Source organism: Syngnathus acus, chromosome 17 (assembly GCF_901709675.1).
Source record: "Syngnathus acus chromosome 17, fSynAcu1.2, whole genome shotgun sequence".
Taxonomy (NCBI): Eukaryota; Metazoa; Chordata; class Actinopteri; order Syngnathiformes; family Syngnathidae; genus Syngnathus; species Syngnathus acus.
In genome coordinates this window covers 11044709-11063501 of record NC_051102.1, presented here as the reverse complement: position 1 = coordinate 11063501, position 18793 = coordinate 11044709, and the positions used below count along the sequence as shown (strand labels likewise).

General features: G+C 49.1%; 2 protein-coding genes and 1 long non-coding RNA gene across 6 annotated transcripts; 2 read left to right on the top strand and 1 right to left on the bottom strand.

Moving 5' to 3' along the window:
• Window positions 1–42: 42 nt before the first annotated feature.
• Window positions 43–8647, top strand: usp33 (ubiquitin specific peptidase 33). Of its 4 annotated transcripts, none has more exons than XM_037276396.1 (24): window positions 45–227; window positions 1419–1516; window positions 1617–1670; window positions 1750–1812; window positions 2233–2373; window positions 2519–2630; window positions 2806–2875; window positions 3297–3410; window positions 3483–3561; window positions 3718–4147; window positions 4385–4519; window positions 4694–4809; window positions 4873–5048; window positions 5115–5185; window positions 5276–5309; window positions 5390–5435; window positions 5517–5697; window positions 5773–5899; window positions 6111–6280; window positions 6360–6441; window positions 6505–6613; window positions 7023–7125; window positions 7327–7395; window positions 7718–8647. In XM_037276396.1, the coding sequence occupies exons 2-24, from the start codon at window positions 1433–1435 to the stop codon at window positions 7882–7884; spliced, it is 2733 nt and encodes a 910-aa protein (XP_037132291.1). In that variant the 5' UTR covers window positions 45–227; window positions 1419–1432; the 3' UTR covers window positions 7885–8647. The 4 variants fall into 4 exon arrangements, with proteins under 4 accessions (XP_037132288.1, XP_037132291.1, XP_037132290.1 ...); XM_037276395.1 differs by having other exon boundaries at window positions 4649–4809; XM_037276393.1 differs by having other exon boundaries at window positions 43–227; window positions 4649–4809; window positions 4873–5185.
• A 359-nt stretch (window positions 8648–9006) lies between these two features.
• LOC119137243 lies at window positions 9007–9849 on the bottom strand. The gene is made up of 2 exons (XR_005100884.1): window positions 9745–9849; window positions 9007–9659 (listed from the first exon to the last, which is right to left on the bottom strand). It is a non-coding gene; the product is annotated as an uncharacterized LOC119137243 (long non-coding RNA).
• A 37-nt stretch (window positions 9850–9886) lies between these two features.
• Window positions 9887–18278, top strand: zzz3 (zinc finger, ZZ-type containing 3). The gene is given in 14 exon segments (XM_037276392.1): window positions 9887–10111; window positions 10658–10829; window positions 12610–14224; window positions 15557–15695; window positions 16212–16359; window positions 16429–16541; window positions 16648–16719; window positions 16809–16910; window positions 17046–17141; window positions 17240–17401; window positions 17529–17641; window positions 17643–17664; window positions 17731–17831; window positions 17964–18278. Coding segments are annotated over 14 exon segments (3111 nt in total). The 5' UTR covers window positions 9887–10000; the 3' UTR covers window positions 18109–18278.
• The last annotated feature ends 515 nt before the right edge of the window (window positions 18279–18793 follow it).

Sequence of the window (18793 nt, the reverse complement as noted above, 5' to 3'; positions counted from 1 at the left end):
GGAGCGCGCACGCCTCGAGTGGAAAGCGGAAACGAAAGACGATTTCTCTCTTGTACCCACTCCGTGTTCTTTGATGGTCAAGACTGCCTGTAACGTTAGCAACCACCCAGAACGGGGCGTTTAAATGTTCAAAACGAACGAAAACGGTAACAGCACATCCAACGCGAACATTTAGACTTAGGTGGACTATAACGACGTGGGTAGCACCGCTGACGTTGATCGTAAAGGTAAGCGCCGACATAGGTTGCCGCCGGGCGTGGTTTTAGTTTTGGATTCTCCGTGGGGGGATTGTCGGCTTTCGCTTCGTTCCGCAACGCTATCAGGCTAACGTTAGCTTCATGCTAACGGAGAGCTGCTAAGCATCGTCTCGCTCGTTTCGCTGGCGTTAAGTAAATTCACGCACTTCTTTATATTTTTACACCATCGTGTTCGTGTGTGTGTGTGTTGCCTTTTATTCTTCAAATTACATACTGAAATGTGTCAGATTGATGCTAATGCTACGTGCTAACTGCGCTGTCAAAAAAAAAAAAAAGCCTCGCCTGCTTCTGACAGCTCATCTCCATAGGCCAACATTACGTACATGTATCTACATGTAATATTCTATTGCCTATTTATACAGAAAACATGCAAAGCCAACCTTTTTTGTATGTCAACGTGACACGAGTTAACGCGAACGGGCTGCAGTTAACGTGTATCTTTTTACAGCATCTGCACCGTAAACTGGCGCTCGGTGTCAAATTGTAACGTACAGTAGACCCGAATGTGTACGTACACACACACACACACACACAATCGACGACGCAACGCCTTGCTAAATAGAGGCAATCATCAAGTGGTGCTTGTGGATTGTTGTCTGCACTATTGGTTGTATTATCAGGCAGAGTGCCCCGCCCTAGTTTGGCATCTCAGCCCCTAATGTACCGATATGTCCGTTTTGCACACTTTGAATAATCTTCAGATGAAATAAATGGGGATACCAACAAACCAACCAGAAATAACAAGGAAAGCTTGGGTTACTAATTTGAAAGGCGTAACATGCTGTATGAGAAACACTCCTTTGATGAGAAAACGTTGCTTCTGTATAGGTCAAACAGTCTTGTGACTAAACGTGCCCATTAGGATTTGAGCAGACTCTCGTGACAATGTAACACTAAAGTGTTCATGCTCACCAAAATACTCAAGAAGTGAAACATATGTTGCATTAAAACTGCTCCGACAGTTTGTTCAAAACCATAAAGTACATTTCGCACAGGACATTGAAAATACTCTATTGATGACATTTGAGCTGATAACCACAGCGGTTGTTCGCGTGTGCCGTGACTTGCGTTCCCCCCCATCTGTCATCGAGATGTAGATGATATTCCAAACGATTGTATTCTTGTGAAAGAGGAAGTGACTTTCTGCTCCCCATTTAACAGCTGTCGGGTGAGCAATGTCACCGGCCCCCAGCTGCGACTGCCCCCACCTGGATTGTGTGGGGGAGATCACCAAGGAGGAGCTCATCCACAAATCTCATGTGAGTTTCTATGATGACAATACCTGATGTGTTCTGGTCTGAACAAAACATATAGCGCGGTGCTATCTATGCTAATATGCATGCCATATCATATCTGCAGGGCCAATGTCAAGACTGTAAAGTTGGAGGACCAAATTTGTGGGCTTGTTTGGAGGTAAGACAAAAGAGTGAGAGAGAAAACCCCGTCAAATGTAGGAAGGAAAAAGATATGGTTTGTATTTCTGTGTTACTAGAATGGCTGTGCGTACGTTGGCTGCGGAGAGTCCCATGTGGATCACAGCACAGGACACTCGCAGGTGAGACTGAAAAAGTGCTCCCTCCTTACATGGCTGTTAACCACACTTAAAGCCCAATAACGCCACATATCAAAGCGCTTCAACATGTCTGCCATAGTTCCTTTTGTGAATCATTTAGACGGACTCTTTCTTTGTTGTCTGGGCCTCTTTCCCTGCTGCTGTGTGACCGACCCCTAATGCAGCGTCCATCAATAATGCACACGGGCGGGTGACCCCCCCCCCCCCCCGATTCACACTCGTCTCCAAAATACAAACGAATGTCCCCCCTCAAGTCACTCTCGTCTCCAAAATACAAATGACTCTTATCATTGTTAGCTACTTCCAAAATTCAAACACTTTTTGGGTGTTTCTCAGATAAATCAGGAATAAAGACAATCAAACTTTTGATGTGCTTGGTTCATTTGTTGTGCTTGCATGCAGGAGAGCGGCCACAACCTGACGGTGAACCTGACCACCCTGCGAGTGTGGTGTTATGCCTGTGGCAAGGAGGTCTTCTTGGACCGTAAACTAGTCCCTCAGCCCCCGCAGTCTAACAGCAAGCCTCTCGCCTCCTCCCAGCAGGTACATGCCGCCCGCCACCCCTGCTGTCCTTTTATCATTTCGATTAGCACGACTTTATCTTATCATTTCTCTCTTACGTAACAATGTTTTTCCTCTTATCCAGATAACTAACTATTGATTTTTGTTTGTGTGTAACTCACTGAAGGGTAACAATAAAGCCTCTCCTGCGAGCCCCGCCTCTCTCCGCGTGACGCCCAACAGTGTTTGCGAAGATCTGGACATGGAGACGGAGGAAGAGGATGACATGCGTGCTCGTGGTAAGCCCCACTGTATTGACACAAGAGACATGAGCCACTTTTGCTCTGTCTGCAAAAGCCAAGATTGAGATATGAAATCTATTTTTTTTTATATCCTTGCCACCCACAGTGACTTAGGGCCAGCCACTTGTGTTTCTGATTGGTTGCCTAACTGCACTCCCGTTTCCCTTCCCAGGCTTGACTGGACTGAAGAACATCGGCAACTCGTGCTACATGAATGCCGCTCTTCAAGCCCTGTCCAACTGGTGACTATGTGCCATATTTGACGTGACAATGCCACTTGATTTTGCTTTCCCTACACGCACGCACAGACACAAAGATGTTGCCGTGATAAAAGAAGCCCAATTGTCGCACCCTGCGGGCTCGTATTTGTTTATTGGGCCCGCCCTTTACGATTGGCCACTAAAATAACAAAGTTTTGTAGCAAACAGCAATCCTCCTCTGCCGCATTGCGTGCCCGGCCGGAGGCTGGTCAAATTTGTGCTCATGGGAAAAAAAAAAGCTGGGCGTGAATTTGTAAACGAAATCACTTTCCTCGAGCGAGTGGGAATGTTCTGTGCTTTCTTTTAATGACTGTATTTATTTTTTGGGCATTTTTGGGGAGGAGCAGTGTATTTCTCTTCGTGTCCGTCCGTCCGACCGTGACAAAGTGTCCTTTTGTCACAGCCCGCCGTTGACACAGTTCTTCTTGGAGTGTGGCGGTTTGGTGAGAACGGACAAGAAGCCGGCGCTCTGCAAGAGCTACCAGAAACTTGTGTCTGACCTGTGGCATAAGAATAGGTAGGCAACTTTTTCCTCTTGTTGAAAACAAATACCCGGTGCCCTTTCTTCATGTCTGTGGCGTCATTGCAGACCATCCTACGTGGTGCCGACTAATCTGTTCCAGGGAATCAAAGCCATCAACCCAATGTTCCGAGGATACTCTCAACAGGTGTGTGTGTGTGATGTTTCTTTCTTCATAGGTGTAAGAACGGAGTGGCCTTGATGTCAACATGGGTTGTGACGTCATGGAACATTCCTCGTGGCTTAATGCATCATCAGCAAAGCCCAGTAATACTTGTGATTTTCAAACTGTTCCGTCCCGCAGGACTCACAGGAGTTTCTGCGCTGCCTGATGGACCAGCTGCACGAAGAGCTGAAGGAGATGCTGCCCGAGCCGTACGAGCCGTCTGGCGTCCCGGTGGAAGGCGGCCCGTCCAGGGAAGATAACCACAACCAGTCAGACAGCGACTTTCAGTCCTGCGAGTCGTGCGGGTGCAGCGATCGGGCCGACGGCGAAGCACCGCACGCGGGCGCGCCCACTGTCGTCGTCGACAACGAGGCGGAGATGCTGATTCCCGAGCAAGATGACCTTCAGGCCAACAGGGAGTGGCAGAAGGAGAAGAACATGATCAACGACATCTACCGCACCGGGGAGAACGCAGTGGCGGACATGGACAAAGAGGTGGACACCACCACTGAGACCACGCCCATTATCAGCAGTCAGGGACACATTAAGACGCAAAGCAGGACATCGGGTAAGGAGAAGATACTCAATAGAAATCGATGTCATGATATCACACACCTGTTTTGATATTTGCCCTTCAGCTTGTGGTTAGAAAACACAGCATTGTGCAAAAAGCACTGGCAGATTAAAATTTGTCATCAAATTTGAGAGAAGATTACGTTTATAAAACATTTTAAGGTTCATCCTAAAATTGCAGCCCAATATCAGAACTTTTGACTCTCTCTCTCTCTCTTTCCTCCTTCTTCAGAGTCTTTTCCAGACATCCAAATGTCCAACCTCACAAGACCACAAAGTCCAGTCCCTATGGAGGGCCACAAAATGTCCAGCAGCCCACCCAAAACTTCCTCTGTGTGGCCCAGTCTCAACAATGCACATAAGAAAGGTAAATGATAAGTTTCCTACCAACAAATATAGCTCCAAATATCACTTTGGGAAGGGGACTGGTACTGGACATTGGTTGTTCGTATTCTGCTTGTTTTATTTTTCATTCAACGGACATTTGTGGACGGAGCTCACTCAGTCTTATGGCGTATGTCCTCTTGCCGCCTGTCCGCAGCGGTGAGCACGTTCTCCCCGGCCAAGACCAAGTGTCAAAGGAGGTACCGCAGCGTCATCTCGGACGTGTTTGATGGGACGATTGTGAGCTCAGTGCAGTGCCTCACCTGCGATCGGGTTAGTGTTCTCATCTCCACTTACATCGGCGCACATGCTCAATGACCACTCACTTACCATCAGGTGTCGGTCACGCTGGAGAACTTCCAGGACATCTCCTTACCCATCCCGGGGAAAGAAGACCTGGCCAAACTGCACTCTGCTACCCACCAGACATCCTTGGTGAAAGCCGCCGGCTCTTGCGGGGAAGCGTACGCGCCGCAGGGCTGGATTGCATTTGTCATGGAATACATCAAGAGGTGCGTACTGATTTGCTATTTTACACTGGAGCAGGTGTCATCCATCTTGTCGGCTCCTATTTTCAGCTGGTTCTGGGGTCCGGTGGTCACGCTACAAGATTGCCTCGCGGCCTTCTTTGCCAGGGATGAGCTGAAAGGTAAGCGATTATTTTAGGCATGGGGAGAATAATTTGCGGGATTGACCTCATTGAGTTTGTTTTTGATTTGTTTGTGGTGTGATTTTCTAGGCGACAACATGTACAGCTGTGAAAAATGCAAAAAGTAAGTTCATTTAAGATTTTTTTTTTTTTTCCCATGAACGTTCGAAGGGTTTTTATTGATGTTTATCATCCCCCCTCAAGGTTACGAAATGGAGTCAAGTTTTGCAAAATGCAAAGTTTGCCAGAGGTATCCCCCCCTCTTGACATCACAAAGAACCTCAGCCTTGAAGCTCAGGCTCTTGGTTGAAATGAATGTCTTTTCTTCTAGATTCTGTGTATCCACCTGAAACGCTTCAGGCATGAGCTGATGTTCTCCACCAAAATTGGAACCCACGTCTCCTTTCCTTTGGAGGGTCTCGACTTGCAGCCCTTCTTAGCCAAGGACAGCTCGACGCAGACCGCCAACTACGACCTGCTGTCAGTCATCTGCCACCACGGCACCGCCAGCAGTGAGTGGCCTTCGGGCGGGCGCTGCTCGAAACGTGCTTGTGATGGTCTCACCACCTCTTCCCTTCCTTCTGCAGGTGGCCACTACATTGCATACTGTAGGAACGACATAAACAATCTCTGGTATGAGTTTGATGACCAAAGCGTGACTGAGGTGTCAGAGTCTTGCGTTCAGAACGCTGAGGCTTATGTGCTCTTCTACAAGTAAGCCAACACACTCAACCTTGCATGCATAACATTGCAAGCAATCCAAGTCAGTGGGCCCCAATCTTTTTTCCGCCCCGTACCGGTTCAAACCAGTCCATAACTGTCAGACATAAAGGCACAGATGTTAGAGAAGTGTCTTGTGAAAAGATTTCAAACTTTTCACTCTGGCACTGGATAACAGCACATTGTGTCTACTCGCTCCCCAAAGGAAGAGCAACGAGGACGCCGTGAAGGAGCGAAATAGGGTGTCGGGCTTGCTCAACATGATGGAGCCCAGCCTACTGCAGTTCTACATTTCCCGCCAATGGCTCAACAAGTTCAAGACCTTCGCTGAGCCGGGGCCCATTTCCAATGACGATTTCCTGTGCTCGCACGGGGGTACCGTGACACGTTTATCATTCTACATTTTGTGCTCCGAGATCTGTTTTTCCTGAGTGTCTCTTTCCTACCGTGTCAGGTGTTCCACCCGACAAAGCGGCCTACATTGAAGAGCTGGCTGTAATGGTCCCACAGAACGTGTGGGACCACCTGTACGGCAGGTATGCCGACTCGTCATTCCTCTCGTTCCCCCGGCAACTTAATGGCTACGGTTGTCTACTAAGGTACGGGGGAGGACCCGCCGTCAATCACCTGTACGTCTGCAACACGTGTCAGATTGAGGTGGAGAAGCTGGAGAAGCGGCGCAAGTCAGAGCTGGACATGTTTGTCCGGGTAAGTTGTCTCCCCATCCACCACCTCGTCAATGAAATGGCTCATTTTATGATGTCGGCGCCATTAACATTGTATGGGTGTTCCTGTGCCATTTGGAGGCTCCGTTTTGTCTTCATCACCCAAGAGGGGGATGAGAGGTGTAAAGCTGATGAAAGCCTCATTATTAATGCAACCCGACGGCTGGATGGATGCAGCTGCCTTAGCATCAAGAACACAACCTGCTTCATTTCACAGAAGGGCACAGTGTGTTCAGAATGTCATGTCATGACAGCAAAGAAGCTGATGGATTTAGTTTCACTCGGTCACTTGATTTATTCTGCGTGAAATCCCCCGCCACCGCCTCTTCTTCCTTCCCACTGCTCGCTCGCTCGTTCGCTCACTCCTACCTCCACATTTGCTCTCTCCGCAGCTGAACAAGGCCTTCCAGGATGAGGAGTCTCCGGTGGTCATATACTGCATCAGCATGCAGTGGTTCCGCGAGTGGGAGGGTTTTGTCAAAGGGAAAGACAACAGTAAGTGGATGTTAGAGTGTGACACAAATGAGTCATCACGTCACAAAGAAGATGCAAAGTTGTCCCAATTCGTCGCTGGATGTGTCAGCCACAAAAAGAAGACCTCTCACAAATGACACAGAAGCGTGAAATGGCTTGTTCTTAGCTTCCCATGCATGACAACAACCTTTGACACTCATTGAGGTCTTTCTCTTTTTCAAGATCCACCAGGAGCCATTGAGAATTCCAAGATAGCAGTGAACAAGAGTGGCCATTTAACTCTCAAACCAGGTACAAAAAGTCATGTGGAATGTTTTCTCAATGTAATGTCTCTTCACTTGTGACAATATAGTGGAACGTCTACAAAAGTGGTTGACTTACTCTTTTTTTTGTTTTGTTTTAGCCTTTAGGAAATATTGATCACCATAACACCTTTGTTAACGGATCAGGCAATGTTTCAAGTCACATTTGAACTTTCTGATACAAGTGACATTTTTAAAGCCATTTCAATGAGTGTTACATGACCAGGCCTATGTGTTCATTTTAAAAATCAAACATGGCCCTTGAGCACAAGAATTTGCAACTCATTAACATTGCTTCTCCGTCTCGGCAGGCGCCGACTCGGGCCAGATCTCCGAGGAGACGTGGAACTTCCTGCACGGCATCTACGGCGGCGGACCGCTGGTGACTGTGCGGCCCAGTGTGGTTGCCGGCCACCAGGAAGCAGACGCCTCCCACCAGTCAGAGGAAAAGATCGAGGTGGAGACGCGCTCGCTTTAAAAAAAAAAAAAACGAAACAAAAAGCAGACGGAGAATGAGCGAACAAGATAAAATCAACAAGGCCTTTTTCATTTTGTTTTGCACTTGGATTGGAAACGCATTCAGGCAAAAAAAAACAAAGACGCCAACATTATCTGCTTATGCGACAGTCTGCTCCGAAAAGGGAATCAAAACTTTGTCGTATTGTACAAATGTGTATATGTTTCTATTAGCACTGCAGTTGTCTCGTGTCACTATTTTAAATGTGTGAAGCTAGATAACAACCACAAAAAAAAAAAAAAAAATTACACGGAATGCCATTTTATTTTGACCAAATGAGCACATGTAGCAAGTGTTCATGACACTTGTACTATAGCACTTCCACCGACGGACATCTTAAGGTTATGAAGGGACAGACGAGTCTCAGGAATTCATTGTTGAGTGTTTTGTGGGACAGAGCAGCGCTTCTCAACTGGCCTGGTAGCTTGTTTTCTCTTGAAATTGTCATCATTTGATAGCATTCCATGCCTCACTTTGCCCCACTCTCATGAGGTAGACAGAAGAGCTGCGCCCATCTGTTTTGGATACCTGCTTCTGATTTGAGTGAATTCACAAGTGAGGTTTTGGCAAGTACTTGCCCTGGTAATAAGCCCAATTGGCAGAGTCCCTGTCCGATTCCGGGAATGTGTCCTTGCGAATGTTGCTTGTGGAAAAACTGGCTTGGGCAGGCTGAATTTAAAAAAAAAAAAGAAAACTACCCCTTTTCATGGGGATCAAAATAGTCTCCACACTTTGTCAAAAAAAAAAGCTGTATTTGGTGTTGCCCTACTGTCTTTAGATTTGGGCAAATGACTGAGTAGACATTCGTACCTGAGAGCCCAAGAATCTATCCAAAATGTCTTGCCAATTGAGCTCACCACAACTGTCGCTAACCAAAACAGCAGCACCAAACGACACAGACATCTTGAGCCGTGTCGTTTACGTCGACTTTTGCTTCCACCGGTTGAGAATCGCTGTTTTGACACACAAAAGGACGGGCATGCAGATGTTTGAATGTAATAATGGTGTATGTTGGTTAAGATTCAGCACTTGCTTATTTATCACGGACAAGGAGTTTAAAAAAAGAATGTTTGTTTTTTTTTCTTTTGTATATACATGGTGAAATACGAATGCATGCTTTTAACATTGAAATCTCACAACTCCTAACTGTGCACGAGCTATCCTACACTGCAGTATAGTAAGTAGTAATCGGCAGCATTGTCAGTCTTGATCGAGGACATTATTTTACATATCGGATGCCGTATGTGTTAACCGATGGACCATTAGTCAGTAAGACCAATTCGGATTTTCTTTTTTGATGCCTCGCACAATAAAAGAAAAAAAAAAAAAACATGGATGGAATCCTGATGAATGTGTGCTCATCTTGATTAATCCCCAACATAAATGAATCTTGCCCACATTCCTCTTGATCAAAAAGGAGTAGCTCAACTGAGTGCCGCTGTCCTACACGTCTCCCTCCTCCAACACAATTGATTGAAATGATCAGGCTTCTTCAGGCCACAATGATCATTTGAAACGTGTGTTGGCGAAGGGAGACATTCAAAACAAGCCGAGCACAGATCAAAATCAAAGTGCTTATCATGCCTACTAGGATAAAGCAGTAACGGCACTCGGTGTTTCAAATGAGACATCACTGGTAATGAAAAAAAGAATAAAGTGTTGATGAATGAGCTTTGTTTACAAAAGGTTGGTCAGAATAGAGTCCTATGATGGGATCGGGAACAGGAAGTAGAAATCTGCCAAAATAAAAACAGCACACTGAGTGAGATTCAATTGCATGCAAGGCTCAAGCTGAGAATCATAGCTAGGGAAAGTAGAAACCTATCAAAAGGAAAGCAATGCCTCAAATGCACATTGGTAGAAGATCCAAAAAGTCTTTGGTTCATAAAAAGTTGCTCAAAACTCTCTCTTGATGAGTCCAACCAAAAGCAAGCAAGCAGTCACAACATGAAGGCTTTTTCTACGAAGTCATCATAATGCTTGTGATCCACATTTGCTGTGGATTAGAAAGCATTTCAAGGGCACGAGAAGCCAAACATGTTGCCGAGTGCGGCAAGCGAATGTCGCCCTCGCCTCAATGTGCTCGCACACCCGAGCCCGAGCTAGAGCTCGAGCAGGAGCCGGAGCGCTCGGCTGCACTGTAAAAACATGGCTGCGAGCGAGCGTGCAGTCACCGTACGGAAGTGAGGTACGTGCTACATTCTTTTGAGGGCTCCGCAAATGTTTAACCAGACTACGGAGCGTTTCAATAGTCTGGCGCTGGAGGGGGAACAACACAAACGGCCGGACTGTTTGTGAACGACCGCCGCCGTTTGCAAATTAAACGGCAAAGTTGGGAGCGGAACAATCGGCTAAGCTAGTGTGGCTAACGCTTAGCTACAGGCAGACTGCCACGATTCTCCCTACCGGTTTTATCAACTCGCCTAGCCTAGCAGAGACGCTTCTCGAGTCGAATGGACTAACGTGGAAGCCCCGCCACACCGGAGTCTCCTTAGGTAGCCTCTTTACTAATTTCGGCCGTTTACGGCTCGCCAGCGTGCCGTATTTAGCCGCGGCTCGAACGAGGAGTTAGTCCCATTGAAGCGCTAACCAAGCGGTGTTTTGCAGTCAAGTTACTGCTAACGTTTAGCTCGCTCGCCCACCGCCCCCGGCTGCGCTCTTGATATGAAACTACACTTGTGTGTATTATATGTAAGTTTTTTTATTTTATTTAACTCAACGGATTGTATTCCAGTTTTGGGTCACACCTAGGTCTCGGTTGAGTAGCAACCGGTTCCTGCTGCACATGCCAAGCAAGGACGCGGGGATCCGAGCCCCAGTACTCGGGATGCACGCCACGCCACCCCGTGGATGTCACGTTGACGCTAGGCCCCAATGGAAGTGTGGAGACGAAAGTGGACTCAAAAGTAACAAGCACACTAGGCTTTAGATTTAGGACAAACGTCCCCGAAAATTGCGAGCTTGTTTTCTTTAGCCATCGCTCTTGGCTTGTTTGGCAGGTGTGCTCACGCCTAATTGTGCACATTGTCTGCCTTTAACACTGTCTTAAATGACATGGTTTGATCACTTTTGGACGGAATGGTCAATGCTAGCACGAGCATTTCACTTTCAAGCCGGGCATGCATGTTTTTAAAGCGGTTTGACATGATCAGTCAGTATACAGCCTCTTAAATCGTGCCAAATTCCGAACGTAATCAATGAGCTCCCCCCAAAAAGTTAGTTTGGGTCTATTTTATGAGGCACTAACATCGTATTGCGACTTTGTCAATGTTTATGAACAATAGTGAAAAGGTTGAGCAAAGCAACCAGCAAAAATAGAGCTCAGTTCAGAATCTGGGATTTCTCGATACAGACCTTTAAAAGCAAGCAAAAAATCCATTGAAATATTCAAGGAATCTAATGAGATACTGCTGCGACAATGTATCATCCCCTTGGCTGCGTTCTGTGTAAACTGCACGGCTGGGTAAATGCAACGTTGCTGGATCTCTGTGAAAGAGGCTGATAACCAACTAAAAAGCAAGTCCTGAATGAAGGCATCCTCCCGCTTGACCTTATCATGCTTGGAAATCCTGTGAAGGTTCTATAAGGCTGTCAATTTGACCCTGAAACAGGTTACTACTGTTTTCCCATTGGGAGCAATTGCTTCTCAGAATGTGTGGATGTATAGTACATACTGAAGGCAGCGTTTGTTAGCGTATTAGCTAATTACCTCCGCTGCTACGAGTTAGGCTGTAACGATATGTTAGCGTTTATTCGACCGAGCTGATCGGTGTTGGTTATTTTCCTCCCAGAGAAGAGCTAACGAGCGTGCCTCATTAATTTGTTGCGTTGAACTGAATGTAGAGCGTCGGCTCCTTTTGCCTCCTTCCTGTTTTACGCATGGATGCGTCAAGTTAGCCGTCTCAGCAGCCGCCGACTGGCCGTGCAAGTAATGTGTGCACGTTCAACCATGATTGACTCTGCAAGTTGCGTAAATGCACAACACTGCTTGCAGAAAGATCCAAATCAAAATACTCTCCACAAATGAACACTGGCGTCAACGGAATGTCTTATCAGGGACGCACAAAGAGGAAATGCAAACTTTCCAAAATGAAAGAAAATCTCCAGCTATCCCAAACTACCGACATTCATTTAACGCGGTACAAAAGTAATGGCACAGAGCTTTTGTCTTCTCTGCTTGAATGTGTCCTCTTCATGGTCATGTCTGTGTCCGCGGTGCTAATTGATGTGCTCCTTTTACAACCCGCAAAGGACACCACCGTAATGACTCAATGTGACTTTCGAATGCCGGCCGGCCGGACCGGCACCTTTTATTTTTTATTGCGCTCTTTCGATTCATTAGCGGAATTAACCTGGCACTCTCTTCTCACGCCATGTTTGGTTGAAGGCAGTCAGCCCTGTGCGGCAACTTTTTTATTTATTGTAATGCTGCACCAGACCTCATTTATTGTGGAAAGTCTGAACGCGTTTAACATCTCGCTTGAATGTATTCATTCCGGCCGGGTAAGTGGGCGAAAATAACTTTCATTCACACAGCCATTGCGGCTTGCTTCATTTCTATCGTCAGATGTGCGATAGCGGCGAGCCAATTACACGCTGCAGTCATTAGCGGCATAGCAGTAGAGTCAGGCAAATAGATTGCTAACCCTACGGATTTTACATTCACAGTAGTGTGTGTCTTTGCAGGTGCCCACGTTCCGCCACAGTGGAGAGTGCACCAGGATGAGGAGATTGTAGGCAGCCGCCGTAGTATGGCCGCGTCCCGTTCCTCGCGCGTCACAAGGTCATCGGTGGGGCTCAATGGATTGGACGAGAACTTTTGTGGGCGCACGCTCAGGAACCGCAGCATCGCCCAGCTGGAAGAGTCGGCTGTGTCTCCGCTGCCCAGGGCTCGCTCGCCCAAGAAGAGGCAGGAGTCCCGGCAGGACTCCAGGCAGCTGGCCAAACAGGACATCAAGACGCTGTCCAAGCAGAAGGAGAAGACCAAGCAGGATGCTAAAGAGGACACTGACAACCAGTCGCTCCAGGACTCAGAGCGGCAGATCTCGTCGGAGGGACGGTTAAAGGACTCAAAGGACTGTAATAGTTCTCCGGCGGGCGAGCAGGACTTTGTGGCCGGTCTTCGCAAACGGAGCGGCTCGTGTCTGGAAAACGACGTCAGCCCCCAAAAGTCGGAACATTGCGATCAAGGGAACGGGGTGCCGGATGCTCCTCCTTTAATCAAAAGAGCCAAGCGGTGTTCCCGAGTCGGGGAATCTCGGGAACGCGAGGAGGACGCCGGGAGCCCCGAGTGTCCCGTCTCTCTTCCTGAACCTTGCGAGGGGAACGCTCGGGTAGACGTTCCCGCCCGGAACTCCGACTTAGCTCCCGACTCACCTGTCCTCAAGGAAGAGAAAGGGGAGCTGGCCAAAGATGGCCGGGTGGAGCACGAAGGGGCGCTGGAGTCCCCCAATGCTCATAAGGCCTCAAACGGGCTCGGGGACAACACAGCGGAGAACCTCGCCGAAGAGTCTTCGAGCCCAGTCTCCGCCGTCGGCTACCCGTCGCTGCTCAACGGCGGCCGGGCCGAGGCGCCCCCCTCTGCCCGCCCCACGGTGCCTTGTACGAACTCTAGTCCGGCGCGCACGGAGGTCGCCGCCTCAGCGGAGCCGCCCGCTTGGTTCTCCCCGGCCCCTCCGGAGGATCCGCTGCCTGAGCTGGTGGTGGCCGGGGAGCAGGAAGTGGAGGATGTAGAGGTGGACGTGGTGGGTGACCCCCTTTGTTTGGCCGGCGAGGAGCAGGTGATGGACAGCGAGGGCGACGGAAATGGTCGCCCGCATACGCCGGTGCCGGACACCGCCGCCGCCGCTTCGCCTTCCCCCGCCGCCTACAACAGTAACTCAGGAGAAACAACACCCCCGCTGGCGACGAGCCCGCCGCCGCCCGCCGAGCCCGGGCGCACGCCCCTGTCTTTTGTCGAGCTCTACGAACACAGGTACACCCTGCGGACTTCGCCCCGCAAGGCCAAGGCCTGCTCTCCACCTCGAGACGCCGCCGCCCCGAAGGAGGACGGGGAGGCGTCGGAGGGGATGGACGAGGACTTTCTCGCTCCTTCAGACTCTTTGTGTCGCCCTGACCACCACGAGACCACCCGCGCGGAGCCCGGAGACGAGACGGGCCGCGGCGGCGGCCCTGTGGTGCCCGGAGACGTCGGCAACGAAGCGGTGTGCAGTCACGCCACAGAGGAAGAAGAAGAGGAAGAGGAGGAGCCAGACGTGTATTACTTTGAATCCGACCACCTGGCTCTGAAACATAACAAAGAGTACGTACGTGCAAGGGACTTTGGCCGGGTGGTCCCTTTGGCTTTGCCGCCTCGCTCGTGTCGCTCAGCCTAATCTTTCCACTCTTGCCTTTTTTCTCGTCTGCACTGTCAAATAATCCTGCCGTGCTCTTGATTTGAATGGGATTTGGAGCTGGTAAAAATTGAAATAATGCGGCGTAATACCCTAGAACCTCTAGCGTCGAATGCAGTCTGCTTTGTGACAATATCCGATCTCCTGTGTAAATAGGTTTCAGGCTCAGACATTGAATAGGCAAAAGCAGTGCTCCCCACTAACCCTAACCCCTCCAAGCACACACCTGCAGAATGTTGATTTAAAAAACAAGTTCAGTTTAGGTTGACATTACGGAGGTCATGCTATCCGACTTTAAAACACAACCGCGTCAACGTCTCTCTCTCTCTCTCTCTCTCTCTCTCTCCCTCTCTCTCTCTCTCTCTCTCTCTCTCTCTCTCTCTCTCTCTCTCTCTCTCTCTCTCTCTCTCCTCTCTCTCTCTCTCTCTCTCTCTCTCTCTCTCTCTCTCTCTCTCTCTCTCTCATCTCTCCCCTCCTCTCTCCTCCTCTCTCTCTCTCTCTCTCTCTCTCTCTCTCTCTCTCTCTCTCTCTCTCTCTCTCTCTCCCTCCCTCCCTCCCTCCCTCCCTCTCTCGTATCGGCGGATATTTCACATTCAGCGCAGGCGGCAAAGTAACTGGATCGAGTTTCTGCGACAAGATTCAATCGAGCCCACAAAGATGGATCAATACAAGCTGGGAGTCATTTAAAGGAAGCGTGACTCTGCGTTTTGAGACTGGAACTCTCCATCCATATGTGTCACTTGGGGTTGGAGTGCAGGCGTTGTTAGGTTTGACGGGGCGAGGTTGTTTTCATTTTGTCCAATTGCCGTGGTAAAGTCACAATTCCAGTAGCTACGCTATTTGCTCGTAAAACTGAGAATTGAGAGTGCGTTGAGCTGCGCAACAAGATATTCTTATTTGGTCCCACAGTTTGAGGATCCCCGGGTTATAGTTGTTCCCTCCGTTACCATTTTTGTAGTCCAATTTCCTCAATTTTTGTGCTTCTAAAATGGTCTCCAGGACGTCTATCTGAATATTCAATGTTATGTCGCCTGCCAACGTGGGTAATGTTTGAGGAGCCCGCCACGTCGTGTTAACGGAGATGGACGCGTGCCTTTGAGTCAGTCCCGCTCGCGACGCCTTTCTCTCACCCCCGCAAAATGCCAAACTGTGATGCCGCGAGCCGTTGTTTGACATGCCAGCGTTGTGATAGCTCGAGACGCATTAGCTGGAATTGAGTCATTCACATGATGTTCTTTCAGTTACCAGAGGTTGTTGCAGACAATTGCCGTTCTTGAGGCCCAGCGCACGCAGGCCATCCTGGACTTGGAGACGTTGGCGCGGCACCGAAGAGAGGCCCTGGCTGACCCCATCACCTTTGCGGAGCAGCTGCAGAAGAGGGTAAGCCGAATCAACGGCTCGGAGTTTGATCGAGAGCAATTTGTCCATTTTGGCTCAGCGTACTTACTGTACTGGTGTTTATTGCTTCGAATTTTCCCAAAGTGGCAGTGGGTTATTCAAAGCCTGTTCGGACTGAAGTGCACTTCACAAAATGCAGTCACTGTTGCTAAGTTACTATTTTGGTATTTACCTTTTTATTCTTTGACAACAGACATGGATGGACCAGTCAAGCCATGCCCTTTGAAAACAATATGTGTCTCTTTGTGTCGTCTGGCATCTGCAGATGCAAATGAATGCATCAAAAAACACCACGCCGAAAAACTGGCTTCAAAGCTTGTTTGGTAACATCAAATCTCAGAAGGCGTGGATCAAAAAAAGAAAACTTGTTTTGAATAATGTCATATTCATGTCATTTTTCCCAAACCAAAGAGGGGATCTGAAAATACGTTTATTTTCAGTCAATGTCACCCAGCCCTACTTTCAAAAGTCATGTTGCATTTCGGTGGCTTTCTTCAGGTGAATCTGGGACTGCCGTGTCCCCAGCGTGTCGTTCAGCTCCCGGACCTGGCGTGGGAGCAGTACACCTCTGGCCTCGGGGATTTCCAGAGGGAGTTCTGCGACAAGAAACGGAAAACCAGGCGGCTCAAGCTCATCTTTGACAAAGGTGTGGCAGCCGGCCGGCCGGTCCAAAATGGCCACCTTGCTCTAAATGGTTTTACCCCTTCCTTCCTAGGTTTGCCCGCCCGACCCAAAAGTCCCGTCGAGCCCAAGAAAGACTGTGAAGCCTCCACCTTGTACTCGTCACTCCCTACTAGTGACGCCCCAGAGAATGGCAGGCAGACACAGGTCCGATTTAAGCAGCCGGCCGGCCAAGGCATCATCCCCTAAGAGTCCTTCTAATATGGGTCTGCCATTTAACATCATCCCGGTAACTGTTGCTCTGCGTCTACAGATGATCCGGGGTAGGCTTTGTCACTCCAGCAAGCCCGACACCTTTAACCAGCTGTGGACGGCGGATGAGCAGGTAATAAAAAGCACACGTATGAACACAGTCGTGTGGCAGACATGTTGTTCACGATCACACGTCCTCCGTGTTGGCTTTGGACCCGTTAGAAGAAACTGGAAGAGCTGCTTATCAAGTTTCCTCCTGAGGAGGTGGAGTCCAAAAGGTGGCAGAAGATCGCAGACGAGTTGGGCAACCGGACGGCCAAACAGGTCAAATGAAACACTTTAAGTTGACTGCAAATTTGAGTCATTTATTCATTCCAATGTACTTAACTCTAAATATTGAAAATTGGATTTGAATCAATGAATATTTGTTGGATCTGATTCCCTGTGACATGGTTGCAGGTTGCTAGCAGGGTGCAGAAGTACTTCATTAAACTGACAAAAGCTGGAATCCCCGTGCCCGGAAGGACCCCCAACCTGTACATGTACACTAAGAAGGTACGCTAACGCCTTGGCACCATCTAGTCTTTAAAAAAAAAAAAAAAGACTACCCCCACACCGAAAATAGCGCATGCTTGGTGTTGTTTGTTGGCCAGGCGACCAGCAAGCGGCAGCACCACCTCAACAAACACCTCTCCCGGCCCTCCACCTTCCTCACCTCCTACGAGCCTCCCGTCTTCATGGATGACGATGACGACGACGACGACGAGCGGGTGGCGTTCTACGGCGCCATGCACGAGCCCGCAGACGACGACTCGGTCGGTTTGCGCGCTTTCTTCTTCATCGGATTGGATTGGATGAAATGACTTCATACGTAGACAATGCGGGTCGGGTCGTCGCACCGGATCACCGTCAGTTCACTCGTTTGTTTGGGTGTGTCGCCAGGACGACGATGGCATCCCCGTGGACCTGCGTAATCTTCCAGAGTACAAAGAGCTGCTGGAGCTGAAGCGTCTGAAGAAACAAAAGCTTCAGGAGCTCTGCGAGGACAAGGCCGGCTGTGCGACACTTGGGATACAAGGTGATGCCACCTTCCAACCATTATTCCGCTTTCAAAGGTATGTCACACACATTCTGTACGTGTTAGTGCGACGTGTGCGGCGTGGAACCCATCCAGGTGTGCCGCTGGCACTGTCAAGATTGTCCCCCGGACAGCACCGTGGATTTCTGCGCCAACTGTTCAGACTGGTCAGTCGCGAGACGTGCACAAAGCAGATACACTTCATTCGGTCATAAGTGAACTCCTCAGAGTCACTTTTAGTATTTCACAGAGCACTAGTCATGTGCAAGTAAGTTGACTTTTCCCGTTCCCCGGTGCAGCTTGTTCAAGACCGAGACCCACAAGCCCAATCACCACTTGGACCCCGTGTACCAGCCCGACACTTTACTGGACCGCGACTACCGCCTGCCACAGAGCACCAGCTACAACTACCTGGATCCCAACTACTTCCCGGCCAACAGATGACAGACGAGCGGCAGGCGCCCGTAGCTCCACCACACGCACACGTTCTCTTTCTTTCTCTCCCTTCTCTCCAGCGCGCATGGCTCCATCGCTCAAGCCATGCCGGCACGCCAGCGGGCGGAGGAGGGGGAGCAGAGCAGAGCAGCTCCGCTGCCGCCGAGTGGCCGGCCGGCCAAGTCGCCGGGCCTCAGCGAGGTTAAACCATGGATATTTTAAAGAAAAAGACAAAACAAAAAAAAAAGTGAAGGCAACATTCCCGCGCGTCAAGAGTGGCGGTTTGTCGCGCTTCCACATTTCAAATGCCAACACAGCGGTTTTTTTATTTTACCCCCCCTCCCACACTCACCTGTCAGTGTTTGCCGCCATGGATCACGTGAAGCGTTTATGGTGACCAGTAGTTGGCGCTAGATGTTGTGTGTGTGCCATTGAAAATATTACAAAACGAAAAAACATTGTTTAGTCCGTCATCTTTCGGTTGAAGTTCATGGAAAAAGATTGTATTTTTATTAAGCTATTTAAAAAAAGAAAAAAAAAAGTTTTGAGGTGGTGCTCGGTGCCTCCACGTTTTTATACACACACTCACTCGCGCACGCACGCACGCACGCACGCCCATAGGTCTTGTTTGTGCTGACTAGACACCATTCTCAACTATCCCCCCGGAAAGCCTCCCTCCCTCCCTCCCCTCCTG